Source organism: Cylas formicarius, unplaced genomic scaffold, assembly GCF_029955315.1.
Source record: "Cylas formicarius isolate icCylForm1 unplaced genomic scaffold, icCylForm1.1 PGA_scaffold_2__14_contigs__length_35257938, whole genome shotgun sequence".
Taxonomy (NCBI): Eukaryota; Metazoa; Arthropoda; class Insecta; order Coleoptera; family Brentidae; genus Cylas; species Cylas formicarius.
In genome coordinates this window covers 19,278,336-19,294,109 of record NW_026844319.1, presented here as the reverse complement: position 1 = coordinate 19,294,109, position 15,774 = coordinate 19,278,336, and the positions used below count along the sequence as shown (strand labels likewise).

Genomic DNA, 15,774 nt, shown 5'->3' with positions numbered 1-15,774 from the left:
ACCGAGTCATATTTGTTTGAACTAACGCATTCCTTACCTGTAAAAAGTGAGGTTATAATTTTAAGATAATCTTCGTTCGATATTACAACATATAGGTATTAAATAACTTTCACACACCTATTATTTTTGGATTTATTAATAAAAACAAATCATTTCATCAGATTAACCTATTTGATTTCCGTTCTTGTTATTGAAAAATTAGCTTATTAAGAAAAGCCCACGAAATAGAAGATAACTAAAAATATTTGCAAAAAAGGTTAAATGAATTTTCGTAAACTTCGAGTCTAGAGTTATAACGGGTTCAAGAGCTATGAAAATCGTAAATGTTTTATCCTCTACTAAAGAGCGCCATATTCTTTCTATACAGTGATCTTCACAGGCTTAACTAGTTTTCCTAGAATGTTTACCGAGATCTGGACAATATTGGATAGTGGATTTTGACTATTTTAAGCAGAACACCCCTGCATGTTATTTGTTTCATTCAATTTCTCCCTATATATCCTCTATTTTTGGGGATATTTGGTTACTAATCATACTTCTTAATGCTATTCCTATAATTATTATTATATCTCTGATAGAATTGTAATATCTTGCTTTTTTTAAATTGAAATCATGTACCCCATAACCGTAGAATCTTATTTAATATGAACATTTAGGGTAACTTTTATATATTGCCTTCCGATTGACTTTTGCTGGTTAATAAAATTTTATTTTGATCAGGTTTTCCCCTGTATAGATGTGGCTCTGTTACCAGGGCGTAGATACATCCAGTACGCAGAATTGAAATATATGCGGCTATCCTAATTACGTATTATTTTTTCGGGAAATAATAATTTCTTGATTTAGACAAATATTTGCTCTGTCTCGTGATTTGGAAGAGCAGATTTTGGCTTGTGATCCACGCAAATTCCTAGTTTAAATGCCTGAACACTGTTCTTAAATTGTTCTGCGACTCCCACCTATCGGTTACGGAAACCCAGGGCAAAACAGGTACCAAAAACCACCGCTTAAGATAATCTGGTTTTGGGACATTTAAATCTCAACGGTTTTTAAAGGACCAGCATAAATGGTAAACATTCAACCGAAATATTTTGTAAATATATAAAATCGTGAGTGAAATTTTTGCTGTTTCAAAGGGAATGTGGTAATAAACAGGATTTTAAACATTTATTGGGTAAGTTATCATTTATAATTTCAAACGGGGAATACTATTTTTGGTTGAATTATTATGAATATTGCAAAAAATACGACCCATATCTGAACTAACGTTAAGGTTAAAAGTTTTTTTTTTTGAGAAAAAATTGCTAAGTTTTTAATGAAACACTTTTATTTCCCTATTTGTTGATATAGATCTCAAAAAATGGAGGATTTCGAAATTATAAATATTCTGGGAAGCAGCGTTTCATCGGCAACGTTCAAAGCCAAACATAAAGTGGATCAGATCGTGTATGTGCTGAAAGGAGTGTCTTTGGAACATTACGATGATATGCAAAAGAAATTGTTAATGAAAAAGATTGACTCCAGAAAGCAACTGTGCCACCCGAACATTTTAAAGATAACCGGAGTTGTGGAGCAAAATGAAGCCAATATTTTGTATCTGGTGCAGGAATACTGTAGTTACGGCTCCCTCAAGAGTTTCGTCCACGAAGAGTGTGTGAACAAAGTAAGGTAAGGCGATAACATATTGATTCAGCACTTATAAAAATATAAAACTTAAATTTTGCCATTTTTTGATTTATCAATTTCATAACTGCAGTGCATTTATTTAACACAGTAAATGACCGTGTTAACACACAATTCATTTGAATCTTTGCACACTCGGGATTTGACCATTACACACTTTTTTGCATAATTATGACAATTTTAGGGAGTTTGCAATGGTAAAACATATTTTTTCCCAAAAACGAAATATTTTTTTTAATGGTGTAATAATACCCATATAGCTATTAGAGATAGAGCTACTAGAGATATGAAGAAACTTATGAAGCAACTACGAAAAAAATTTTGAGAGGTTCTATCAACATGCGTCAGATTTAAAATTTTGTTTCTAGCCAATGACCCTGCTACATTCAACAACCAACATGGTCGCTGACCAACTGTAAGTTTGGATGCTGCATTTTTACGACCATATTTTCTCAAAATATGCCTAGATCTCGTTAAATGTTCTGGGAAAAGGAGTTAAGTATACAGAGAACCCTGTTTAGAACTGCAGGTTAGTGGGTGGAATGGAGGAAAACAACCTCTATGAAAATATCAATGCCGCCTGCGGCGCATCAATTTTTACCGTAGGAGGATCACTATATTACCTAACGGCTATATTCTGGCACTACAATGGCAACAATTGATGCGTCGCAGATTTGTTATTTTCGTAGAGATAATAATGATCTTTCGCATGCTTCTAGATTTTACGCACTCACGTGAACTTTGCGCTATTTTCTTTGTAACCAGCAAAATGCACACACTTAATTCCTTTTGCCTGAACATTTAATGCGAACTGAACATATTTTGGTCATTGGCTAAAAACGAAATTTTAAATCTCGCTCATGTCCATATTGAATGAACAAAAATTTTTCACAGTTGCATGTCGAGTATACAACAAATTCATTGCAGACATTAAATCTTTGTCTGCATTTAAAACAAATCCCTTTGCACACTTTTGAATATAAAATATTCTATTTTTAAGAACTTGCGATTATTTATTCGTTTTCTCCATTCAAATCATTGAAAATTCGTTCAACAATATTTCAGATATCTCCACGAAGATCTGGTGTTCAGGATATTATACCACATAGCGATAGCGCTAAGGACCATCGACAACTTTATAGGTCAACTATCTACCGATAATATTTTCCTCGATGCGGATTACAACGTAAAACTTTATAACTTTTACGCGGATTCCAAAATCGCGAAACAAAAGCAACCGAAAATGTCGCACTTGGGAATTGTCATGTACGAACTGTGCGCGTTGAAAAATTTCGAAAAAAACACGTGGGAAAAGGAGCTGAGTCAGATTCCCCATTTAAGCAACGTTGTTGGTATTATCGGGAACATAATTAAAGACAACAGCGAGACCAAAAGAAATATAAACAAAATATTGTGCCATCCCACCATTTTGCTTAGATCCTCGCAATGGACTAAGGATAGCTGTTTCGTTAGCATCGTGGCTCCGAAATCGTTTCCAATAGATGAGGAACCCGTTGATTGGTCCATATTAAAAAGCAGGGAAAGAGCTCTTAAAATAAAAGAACGAAACTTACTCGATAGAGAGAGAAGTCTGGAAAATCGGGAGAAAAAGTTACTGTTGATGGAAAGAACACTAAAAGACAAACTTCAACAGGCCGAACTTTACTTACAAAGATGTCGCGGGTACAAACAATCTACAAGTACCGGGAGTTCCAAATCAAGTACTCGTTCTCAAGCAAAAACGACTACCTCCTATGAAGATTTTGACGATGGAACATATGCAGGGGATTCGATTATCGAACCACCTCCAATAAAATCGAAGACTTTTACTAGGACGCTATCGGACAGGAGAATGCGATTCAAAACTAGCCCTCTGAAGGATAATAACGGCTTCAATAGGAAAACCGGCTGGCGAAAAACGACGAGACATTCTAAAATATTGGATGAAAATGGGAAAGAGAATATCTGTAGTCGGCGAAAGTCTTCACTTTATGAAAACGAGTTTGCCATGAAAGACAACAAATTTTGCGAAAACCACAAAGATGCAGCTGAAAATAATAAGGGTTTAGGCTGGGCGGAAGAGACGAAGAAACAAGCCTTTGAGTTGTTAAGACTAATGAACTTCGATAAGGAGAACGTGGAAGTTAAACATACGTACTTGTAATTGGGTGCGTCGCGTTAATTTCCTGTGTGCAATTCAATTCCTTAAATTATGTTGTCTACTTAAGCGGGACATATGCAACAGTGTCATTGTGCTCCACTGCATATGGTGAGCAAATTTGGTTTCTAATTTATAGGAACTTTTACAAGTAACTTTCACATACTTCCCACGTTTTATGAAAATTGTCAGATTGGCACCCAACGTAACGCCAAAATTGAAACCCCAGCCGACTGGTGCTCCACTATCATCGAAAACTGGAACTAGTTATTTTATTGCCATCTTGACAATTACATCTATGTCCTGTATCTGCCATGTATGTGATATTTTATATTTCGTGGCAATAAATTTAAATTTTTGCATCAATTAATTTTGTACTATTTCTTTCGCAATAATTGATTGAAAAGCGTCGCTATAATTAATGTTAGCTTTAAGCAACAAATTGTACATTGACGTCAATAAGTGTTCTAAACGGCTTGGTTAATCAGTTTCGTTACTTACTGTGGCGAGCCAATTCGGACATTTTCGGAATATTACCCACTGGTTTAGGAGGAATCGGATATTTTCGTAAATATTACGGATTGAATTTTGACATTTTTCAATTCTGACGCTCATGTGAGACGTAAATGTATTCGTATTGTATGGTCAAAATATACTCAAATATACCGAAAAACTGTTCTGTGCAACACTTTTGACAAACTTTGCAAGTCACTAGTGTATTTAAATTCGTGACTCAGATGCAGTTTACCACAGATGTTCCATAATATATTAATTATGTCATAGAAAAATAGTATATTATGCAACCAGCGCGGTAAACGGCGTTTGATTTAAAATGTTTACCGAACGTGTTTCATACTATAATTTTTCTACGATCGTTAATTGGATACATTTTTGTAAAAACAACAACATTCACTGACATAACGGTCAGGCTTTACAAAAGTCAAAATTTAAGCCTTTTGATTATATCCCGGAAATGTCCACAGTGGCTCAGATCCGCGGGAAATCAAACTAATTATACAAAAGATCGGTGTATAATTAGGTATTTTGCAGAAGGGAGTAGAAAACATAATTTAAAAAATTAGAAAAAAAGTTCAGCAGTTATTTCACAGCTAACTAGTTCTTATTTAAGTTTCAAGGGGTTCAAGGGGTTCAAAAAGTGAGTAAATTGGAGTAAGGTGTTTAGCTAATCTGTGCCAAATAATTGTACAACAGCTTGTCATTGCCCAACAACTTATGAAAACCTACACTTATGGAGGTAATACGTTCCTCATTACAATGTAATCTTTTCTCTCACTTACACAAAATAATTTGTTGCTCTTTACTCTGTTATTCACAGTAAAAGGGACACATATAAAATGTTGCTGCATATATTATAATTATTTATTAGCTATAAGTTATACATGCTACACTGCCAAATTTAAATTTTTCATGGCCAAGAAGGCTGTTCGCCCTGTTTTAGAGTTCGTCCATACAGGGCACTTTTATCTCTAAACAAATGCATTCTCTCCGTTTCCTTCACATCTAAATACCATCCGAAGCCGAATCCAATAAAAGGTAAGATCATGAGGTATGACCTTTTAGGAAGAAATGGATACATTTTGTTGCAGGACCTGCTGGTTCAAAAATGTATCTCGAGCTTTACACTTCTGCGTAAAATTGTAATCAGCGTATATGGTGTACAAAGTTATCGAAGGGACAAGTGTAACTATCCAATATCGGTTTATTATTCTTCCAATGGCCATCTGAAAATTACATCACAAATGTTAGGTTATGACTTGAGTCTGGTCATAACGAGAGCTCCCTAAGCACCTATGCATTAATGAATTATGGGAAAGAAAAGCACAAATAGAAGATCCAATTATTTATTTTGGGCTTTGGGAACAAAAAAATGAATTTTAAGGAAATGAAAAAATGATTTTCTTAAATTACAGAAATTTGTGACAGGTAGTACAAAAAATTAAATTGAAACTCATTTCATGTCGTTTTTGGCTAATGGTTTGAAAGTATTTTATATGGGTACTTTAGAAGAAGATTCAACTGACGGTAAGAATAATAATCTGTGGCTATCAGCCGTTTTATGTATCTTTGGTGGTATGGGATTTTTTTTTAAATGTTTTCGTTAATTTGATTATTAAAAGCGTTGCACCTTATTCGATCATATTATTTTGGGGGAGGGTGTGGTTCAGAATGGCACTTCTTTATTTAGGAGAGGACCCTTGGTAAATACTTTCTGGAATATCCACTGAATATTAAAATATGATTTGTTTAGGTTGTCTGAATATGAATCTTGTGAAAAGCTCCAGAGGGACATAATGGAGCTTATGACGGAGAGGCAACAATTTTCGAGGTCCAGTGATAATTACTCTCAACTATCTGCCAACATAAGATTGAGATTAAAACAATTCAACAATGAAGTTGATCAGCTTAAAAACAAACTTGATATATCTACAGTTAGTGGAGCCATGTAAGATTTTGTATTATATATCATAATTATTAACAGAAATATGCTTGTTGCATGTCAATCTAATATTTATAAAAGATATCATAATTAGTTATAAGTGTAGGCCACAGCCTTAAGAATAGATATTTGTGTACAGTGAATAAATTTATATAAGTGAATTCCTATGACTAGAACCCCAGCAGAGTCTGAAAGAAGGACAAGACAGATAGAGGTACTTGCTACCAAAGCTGTTCAGATGCAAAAAATTTTTGAACAGCAGGTGTCTGCTAAAGCTTTAGAAGAACGGCGTCAACTAATGGGGAGTTCTGGTTTGGGTTTGACCCATAGTGTTCCATTATTTAATCCATCAGTAGATGATATGAGGGTAGAGCAGAGAGCAATGCTTAGAGGTTAGTTTGAAGCTCAAGTTTAAATGTTTGTTTATTTAATTGCTCAATATTACAGAACAAGAGGAAGGGTTGCAAAATTTATCCAAAATTATTTCAAGGCAAAAAGAAATCTCGAGTGTCATATCTACGGAAGTGGATTTCCATAATGGTGAGTTAAGTATTTTTGTGTCTGAAGGCTGAACAAATCTTTTGCATAAAGTACTACCATGGCTGTAATAGGCACAGCTAGTTGCAGTTGTAACTTTCAGAAATTCTGAATGACATAACAACCCAAGTGGACAACACTGATGCTAGAGTAAGAGCTGAAACACAGCATGTCAGTGTTATTGACAGAAAGGACAATACCTGTGGCTATTGGATTATTATAATTTTGCTGTTTATAGGCATAATAGTTGCTGCAACTGTGTGATATTGTTATTTAATTTTTTTTGTGATCAAAATACTTTTATTAAGCTATTTTTATTAAACCATTTTACTTCCAGGGTATTTTATTTCAGTAAGCAGAAGTTTTTTAGGTGCAAAAAAAGTTTATGTTGTGAACAGGTTGCATTTGAAGGTACTTGTAATGGATCTTCTTGATCTTTATTGTGTTAGGGTAACAAGGAATGGCATATGCAATATCCCTCAACAGTTTTCGATATTGCTTTTATTATAGGTATTATTGCTTTTACTTCTAATGCTAAACATCATTTGGTCACCTTACAAATATTGAAAAACGATAATGCAAAATTCCCGAAGGACGCCTTCTTTACAAAGAAAGGGGAATATCCATCCTCTTGGAGGTATTAACTTACATACAGTAGAATAAACTTCCAAATAATCCATCCAATAGCTTTAGAAATTATCCAATTTGATTTGCTAATCAAAATTTTCAATCAAATGCTCAATTCTATGCTTTTAACCATATACATATGTAGATACGAGAGATATAAAGGTATGTCCCTGTCTATGGCGATAATACAGGAACTTATGAAGCAAGATTCAAAATCTCGTGTATAACCTTGCAGTATTCAACAACCAACATTTTTACGGTAGTATTTTTTCAAAACATGCCTAGAAATGTTCTCGCAAAATGAGTCATGTATGTGTTTAGAAAAAGAAAGGTACAAAGTGCAGACATATTTTGAGAAAATAGTGCTGCAAAAATGCCGCATCCAATGACAATCTGTCAGCGACCATGTTTATGTTGAATGCGATATTAAATGGACCTTCGCAATTTTTTTTTCGTAATTGCTTAGCAAGCATAGGCAGGGGCGACTATATCCCTAATAACCATGTGGTTTAAGAATAAGAAATCTTTTTCCACAGACTACCAAACAGTTGTAGTATTCTGTGCTTTTAGTTTGACAAAATTATTAAAGTTTGTTCATAGATATAAGAAAGTACTAACTGATACGAATTAAGAAAAGACCCGGGCAAGCTGTAAGAATGAAATATGGCCGAATAGGTCCGTACTTTGCTTAGAATTTAATTATTTGGGGTTTTGTTAGGAAAGATACTAAACAATATTTATTTATTTATGTATGTATTTATGTTTAAATCTAAAATAAAATTACAAATTATTTTTATTACCTACTTAAATTACTTAAAATTATTCACATAATACATCAGTATCACTATCGCTATCATCGCCTGTTCTAATTATTATTTGTTCTAGATTATTTGCAACATGGATATACGATTGTTCTGCTTTTTCTATATGTTTAACAGAATTTGACCAAATTTGTGGAGGGATGTTAAAATCTTCGGTTTCTATAAGTTTGAGGACATTGGAGTTAACATGGGGGAAAATATTGTTACGACAAATGGCAGATTTCAGTTGGTGCCAAACATGTTCAATGGGATTAAATATACAGTGGTAAGGGGGAAGCCTTAAAACTGTATGCCCTAGATTTTTTGCATAATTATTACAGACGTATACCTTTCGTAGGTTTAAGCTTTGTAGAACCCCAATTAATTGCTTTTTGATATAATCCTCGTGAAAATAAATGTCGTTATTATACATGTAGTTTTGGATTGTTGCTTTTGTGTCACATGAGGAAGAGGTTTTAGTCAACTGTCTACTGCATAACTTGCATTGTCCATTACAATGACGCTATTAGGAGGAATGTTTGGAACTAGTTTGTTTTTAAACCAAATTTGAAATAAATCAGCAGTGGTATCTTCATGGTAATCCAGAGAAGAATCTTTAATATTTTTCGCAGACAGAGAAAGTCCATTTGGAATCACACCATCTTTAGAGCCAGCATGCAAAATAGTTACTCTTTTACCTCTTTTTGATGGCGCGTTTGTTTTACACTTCAATAGAGTGAACCCAACCCTTTTCCGGGGGAAACATAAGTGTTGAACCAGGTTTCATCCAAGTAAATAATTGGCCTTTGTTGTTCTCTGTAAATGCTAATTTTTTCTAGATATTCCAGTCGCCATTTCCGAATTCTAAAAGATTCCGTTAAAACTTGCCTTTGTCAATTTTTTTTAAATCTAAAACCCATGCATTGAATATACTTCCATAAGGTAGTTCTGCCACATTTAACACCGGTTTCATCTTTTTCAAGCCTCCTAATTAAGATATCTAATGTAGGCACGCTTTGTTCCTCGTATAACTGAAAAATTTTACGCCGTATTATATCTAGATCACTTTCTTATACACTCGAGAAAATGTCAGCATGAGATTATTCACAATTTTCCATACAGATGCTTGCTTGCTGGCACCACGTTCAATGAGAGCCAAATAAACATTGTTTATAACTTCCTAAGTCTTAATAGAATAGTGATTTCTACATTTGGGCTGGAGCATCTATTGAAATACACTAGACCGCACCTATTTTGCATAATTCGCACACGATTCAACACACGCTGTATTATACACGAAATAAGAATAATAAACTAATAAACTTAAACTAAGTAGTATACGAAACCAAAGAATATTAAACACAGGTAGGTATAAAATTATTTTCTATTGCGGATTACAATTTTACCTGAATTTAAATTCCGAAACTTTAGGTAATGATCTTGTTGCATTGTATGTTAATGTCCACCATTGGATAATCCTATTCAAAAGCAATTGGTCACTTTCTTATATCTATGAACAGATCATACCACCACGATTCCTCGAAGAAGACACAAAGATGGCAGCTAGCTGGGGGATGTCTTGTAACAATTTTATAATTACCAATAAAATGTTAAGAAGTTATTATAAATATTTTAACATAAAGACATAAATCATCAAGAAGGTACAACAGTTAAGACATCTTGGCTATCTAGCTAATGGACTAAATCAAGGTGAGGCGCCAACTGGGCCTGAGCGTAAGAGCAAGAGCTTTGTTAAAAAAAAAACAAAAAAAACATTTATTACTGTCAACTACAACGAGTTGTATTTTTGTTTGTTGGCCTGTTAGACTCTAGTTGGGTTGTAGGAGTGACTTTAGAACTATTTTATCTGATTATCGGCAACACCGTAGCACAGTATTCACCCCTACCAACCCCTCTTTAAGCGATTGTGCGTTGTCCGAAGAGCTCACACATAGAGCCAGTTCGGGGAGGGCGCATAGAGCGCTTGCGTCCCCTTCCAGTCAATGAATGAAGCCCGTGGCTTTTCTCCATACCTACCGGTTGGCTAGAGGAGCGTATATACTTGAACAGTTCGACGTCGCGTTGTCTCCCCATACTTTTAGCAACAACATTTTATTCAATTAATGCAGATCCGTCGAACGGTTTTTTTAAGCGATTGCAGTGATCAAAGTTAGTCGGACGCGGTGATATTGTCGTTTTTCTTTTTCCGTCTTCCGCGCGGCCATCCGTTTCCGTTCGAGTCAAAAGCAAAACAATATAATCGTAAACACTTGCGTGACACAGTGTGCGAACAACGAGCGTTCGATATTAGCTTTGCGGCAAGGCGGTGCGTTTGATGCCGAAATTTTGCGGCAGCTTTTAGCTTTATATTTGCCGTGCAGGGGCTCTTGCATTTTGCGAAAATACGTTCTTTGTCGACATCGAGGGTGTGTCTTGGACGTGAGATGCCGCTGACCTAAATCAAACGTTAGTTTCGAGGGTAAGTTTCCGAAGCAGATTCGTTGCGTCGCGTAAAGATTTCTTTCAAAGCGGCGCAAATATGCTGTTAAAGTTCTAACCATCGACAACGAAAAGGTTTCTATAGTTATGAGTTTTATACCAGAAGCGGAATTTTTCATTTAAACAGTTTTTAACTACTGCCTTTACAAACATTTTGTATTAAAAAAAGCTGCTTATTACTTTATGCATTCAAAACTTTATAAACTAAAAAATATATATTTTTATTGATACCAGAGAAGAAACCAAATATAAAATAATTAGACTTAAGTGGATATTTTAGCTGCAATTGGATGTCAAGGTTGAACTTTTTGTTAATTGGTCGAAAAGTAGGACACTAAAACCATCTATTCGCTATTAATTAATTGTAAATATACCTTGAACAACACAAGAAGCTCCTGAAAAGGTGTATATAAGGTTTCGACGACTCTTAGATGTCTAAAATTTGTCTGAAAGGGATCTATCCGCAGATGTCTTATGTGAATCTTTCCAGACGTCTATATAATACCATCTTACTCCGAAACTTACCCTATTTCGGTTATCGAAACCCGGAAAAAGCAGGGAAGCGATGACTCGCATATTAACAAAAAAAAGTTTGGTTTAGTTTTTTTGGTCACTGTTTTATGGGGCTATCTTAATTTTTTGGGACAAAAATGATGTTTTTATATAAAACGAGATACAGTATTTTAAAATTCAAAAGTGAATAGCTTTCGGAAATAATTACCTGCTTATGTACTGGTCGAACAAGGCGGAGCTACTCAGGTGCTTACCTTTCACCAATATGTTAAACTTTTAAAAAAGGGTTTGCATTTTAGCACAATACAAGGTAGAAGTACCATTGAAGAGAAAAATATCAGTTGCAAAGCAGTACACATATGACGACAGTCATCGAATCATATTAACATTTTATCAAGAGCAGGTATTCTCCAAGTTAAACGACAGGCATGGGGTAGAAGTTGCAAGCAGAAGCGTTTATCCACCAACGATTAACTTGTAATTCCATACTTTATCCAGAGATAACATAATGTGAACTTCAAGTTAAAGCTTGCGGATTTAACGTTGGATTAACCAAAATTACTTTATGGCTTTTGTTTCGTGCTTTTGCTGATAGCAACGTTTCTTTCTGGAGAAAACCGATTTACATATATACTCAGAGCCTTGCTCTGGATGAACTGAAGGGGTACACAATGTAATTTAGAAGGTCCCATGTTACGGTTTATAGTAATCACACATTGTTATATTTTACTTAATCGTTATGCATTGTTACTGCAAAATTGTAAGTACTTATCTCTAGTTAAGTCTTCATTTCTTAACTATTTAATTATTGAAGCTGCCGACACCTAAAACTTAAGCCTCAGCTGTTTTAAGTACCATTTAATATATCTACCACGATTACCATTTGTTTCGCAGAAGTTTATTTAATAGAAGTAACTATGCATTAGCATCAATGAAAGGGACGACTTCCACCATTGATATATATCTGCCGCACATTTTCAAATTATTATTAAATCCGCTCCTCGTTACATTTTTCAATTAAAATGTGCTCGTAATTTGCTCTAGTAGAAATTTGTTAGAGGTATTAAAATTTTAAATCACATCCCCAACGTAACAAGAAGCATTCCCGTCGACTATTTTATAACCCGATCCGGCCAATCAAATTATCGGATCAATCTCGTGGGTCGGAGGTTCTAATTTTTGCACGTATTTTACCCCGGCCGGGTCTCTCGCAGCAAACATAATTAAAAGTTTATTTTCTCTTTTGCCATACGCGATAACGAACCATATAGTGCAATAAATCAGTTTCGCGTTTGTTTGACCGTGTAATTACAAAATAAAAAGTTCACTCGGATTCTAGCTACTTTGATAGGTTGCAGAGAATATGTACAAAAAAAAATTGTTTTTACTCGATACTCTGAAATACTCATACCAAGCCAGTGACTAAAGTGGCGTTTATCAAACTTGCCACAATTGAAGCAAACCAAATTCACCAATTGATATGCTGTTTCCCAAAGTTGCCATTTTTTTGTGAAAATCAAGTTTCAATTATGTATATAGAAATAATTAATAAACCAATCAGTATTGAAGTCGTCCAAACAATTTTTAACTTTGCAATTAGCGTAATTGTTTTTATTAGCGCATAAGACACATACAAAATATAACCCCACTAATTTAAGAACCCCAAAATAAGTTGAAAGTTGATTCTATATGCACTTCAATATTAAAAAATGGCGTAAAATATTTCTTAAAATTAAATAGAGATGATAGAAATTGAAACAAACGGCTTTCAAGCGTAAATTTTCCTTGTTAAGGAAAGTAAATTTTGTAGAAAAATCACAGTGAATATTTTTTTGGTTTATTCATATTTTAATTATTAAAGTCCACTATCGATCCAATCTCGCAGCCATTTGCTTGATTGGATTTTAAATTTCAGACATTGGCGTGCCGACATCCATTATAAACTGGACAAAAAGAAGCTTCCTCTTTAAAACAATATACTGGACAATACAACAACATGCAACAATACCTAAGAATAACCGAAATAAAATTTTATTTAACTACCAATAATCGAACTAAAAACAAAACGATAGTTTTTGATTAGAAAATATTAAAATGAAACTAACGGTGAAGCATATGTGACCCTTTGCTTTCCGTGATCTAATAGAAATATATATATATATATATATATATATATATATATATATATATATATATATATATATATATATATATATATATATATATATACATGGAATACCCGTATATGTACATGGACTGGTCGTTCTTCCTATAAGTTTTTTAATAAGATCGTTATTATCACAAAATAACTGGTAGGTACTGCGAGCTGTCGGGCTTATAAAATATCACTTTATACGCCAATGGACGCGGACAAAAACAAATTAAATATCCACTTGTCCTAAATTAAGGGAATGCGGTTAATTTGTTATCTCTTAACACTGTTTACCTGCGCTTAAACGACAAATTCTTCAAATATTTTATTCGAAGAGGAAGAGGATATAACATCGGTTTTGTTCAATTTTGGTTTGTTAGGAAGACTTCTGAAGTAGTACCAAAGCCGTCGTATTAACAGTAAATATGTTTTGACCAAGGGGGGGAATGTCTGTTAATCCAGTTTGAGCATGTTGTTTTATTTATCAATCCATCCGCTTATAAATTAAATAAATTGTTAGAAATTCCAAACGAGCAAGAAAAATTGCGGGCGCATAATTTTTTGTTCAAATAAAAAAAGAAACGACCAAAAAAAGCTCAAATAATTGCAATTGTCCAAATCTTGCAAATTTTTTTATGATTGACGGAAAACGTTCTAAAGGAAGCTATTCAAAATTGTAACATCCTATATAGGGACCGAGGATGGCTCCGTTGGTAAGGCGTTAAACTTGCCAACTCGACTTGCCGGAGGTTGTGGGTTCGATTCCCACGGGAGTGCCTTGGGTGTATTTGTGTTTGTCCGATTTTAACGAAAAATACGAACGTGCTTGGGCGGCCGTCTAAAAAAACAGACGCGAGCTCATAATCAAGAAAAAAAACATCCATAATGTACCTAAAAGAAAAATTAAAGCTGACACTAGCTTAAGGATTTTGACCTTGACAATAGAGGGAGTTCAAAACTCTAATGGGTATGTATTTTTAATAAACAGCCAAAAAGTAAAATCGAAAAGCGGAACTTAATACACCGCTTCCATTCCTAGTTTTTCTGTTTTGGACATACTACTTCATATTCGCTAGTTTGCAAAGTTCTAATAAACTGGATATGTATTTACCGTTTTTGACTCGATAAACACCTAACCAAATGCGCTTCAAAGATACAAAACATGTATGTATTTTTAATAAACAGCCAAAAAGTAAAATCGAAAAGCGGAACTTAATACACCGCTTCCATTCCTAGTTTTTCTGTTTTGGACATACTACTTCATATTCGCTAGTTTGCAAAGTTCTAATAAACTGGATATGTATTTACCGTTTTTGACTCGATAAACACCTAACCAAATGCGCTTCAAAGATACAAAACATTCCGGAAAAAATTGTAGGGGAAAGGGAGGCATAACGGACCCTGCAGGTAAAACGGCCAGTTGAAATTCTTTAATTACTTTTTGCACTATTTCTACAAAATTGTTAACATGAAATCTTGCTGCATGGAACAAACTTCACAAGCCGGCAAGAGTGACATCCGAAATGTTAAGAAATGTTAACAAGGTAGGCTATATTTGGTAGAATTTAATATAAAAATGAAACAATTGTTGAATGCCTTGTACTTTTTACCTCTATAGTAAGGTACGTAGATACTATATATTATTTAAGGGCAAGATACTAGCTTTAACCTATATCATATTTCTTTGATGTTCTATGTTCACATAACCTCCAGATATAGCAAAAGGGCAATAGAATATAGCAAAAAGTGAAAATGGACCGACCAAAATTGACCACTTTGGACCATTTTGCGTTCCCATCCGTTTTGCCTGAACAAAGCTTTTAATATTTTCAGATGATTAGTAACTATAAAAGAAAGATCGAGAGGTAAAAATGGCCGTAAGAATCAATGAATCAAGCAATAATTAAAGTTGCAACTAATGCTCTGGCACTTAGAAAGGCTTCTGAAAATTATTACATTAAAATTAAAAATTATACCTAAAACAATATTAAAACGTCGCCCGCAGCTTTACAACTAAAAGAATCAAGATATTGATACACCAACAGCGAAGAAAATGGGGAGATAATAAGTACAAGGATAGCCGGTAGATTTTGGTTTGAGAACCAGAGGCCACCTCAGCTGCAAGAGTTCAATCGGGTTTCTTTTCACTTTAAAACCTGACGACGATGGAAGCAGATATTCTGATGAGTCATTTGCAAGCCTAAGAAACAAACCTTGATTGTTCAAAGTCACTAGATTTCTCTGATACTGTCGCACCAAATCCGAACCAGGACGAAAATGATGATTCCGGCAATGAACCACTTGCACGCTTCGCCATCTACTGGACTTCTTTAAATAACAGTTTTAT

General features: G+C 34.3%; 4 protein-coding genes across 8 annotated transcripts in view; 3 read left to right on the top strand and 1 right to left on the bottom strand.

Annotated features, from left to right (window-relative positions):
* The first annotated feature begins 64 nt into the window (after positions 1-64).
* Positions 65-4,195, top strand: LOC132698698 (probable serine/threonine-protein kinase nek2). The gene is made up of 4 exons (XM_060664900.1): positions 65-990; positions 1,056-1,174; positions 1,351-1,668; positions 2,749-4,195. The coding sequence occupies exons 3-4, from the start codon at positions 1,361-1,363 to the stop codon at positions 3,845-3,847; spliced, it is 1,407 nt and encodes a 468-aa protein (XP_060520883.1). The 5' UTR covers positions 65-990; positions 1,056-1,174; positions 1,351-1,360; the 3' UTR covers positions 3,848-4,195.
* A 1,009-nt stretch (positions 4,196-5,204) lies between these two features.
* On the bottom strand, positions 5,205-5,671 carry LOC132697945 (NADH dehydrogenase [ubiquinone] 1 beta subcomplex subunit 1). Its single transcript, XM_060663726.1, has one exon. The coding sequence runs from the start codon at positions 5,436-5,438 to the stop codon at positions 5,268-5,270; it is 171 nt and encodes a 56-aa protein (XP_060519709.1). The 5' UTR covers positions 5,439-5,671; the 3' UTR covers positions 5,205-5,267.
* A 216-nt stretch (positions 5,672-5,887) lies between these two features.
* Positions 5,888-7,170, top strand: LOC132697944 (syntaxin-8). Its single transcript, XM_060663725.1, has 5 exons — positions 5,888-6,060; positions 6,111-6,305; positions 6,474-6,691; positions 6,747-6,839; positions 6,940-7,170. The coding sequence occupies exons 1-5, from the start codon at positions 6,029-6,031 to the stop codon at positions 7,098-7,100; spliced, it is 699 nt and encodes a 232-aa protein (XP_060519708.1). The 5' UTR covers positions 5,888-6,028; the 3' UTR covers positions 7,101-7,170.
* A 3,108-nt stretch (positions 7,171-10,278) lies between these two features.
* Positions 10,279-15,774, top strand: part of LOC132697885 (kazrin) — an 85,930-nt gene continuing 80,434 nt past the window's right edge. For all 5 annotated transcript variants that reach the window (XM_060663619.1, XM_060663620.1, XM_060663618.1 and 2 more), the window contains exon 1: positions 10,279-10,742. The gene's annotated coding sequence lies outside the window, so the exon portion shown is untranslated. The remainder of the gene's footprint in view (positions 10,743-15,774) is intronic.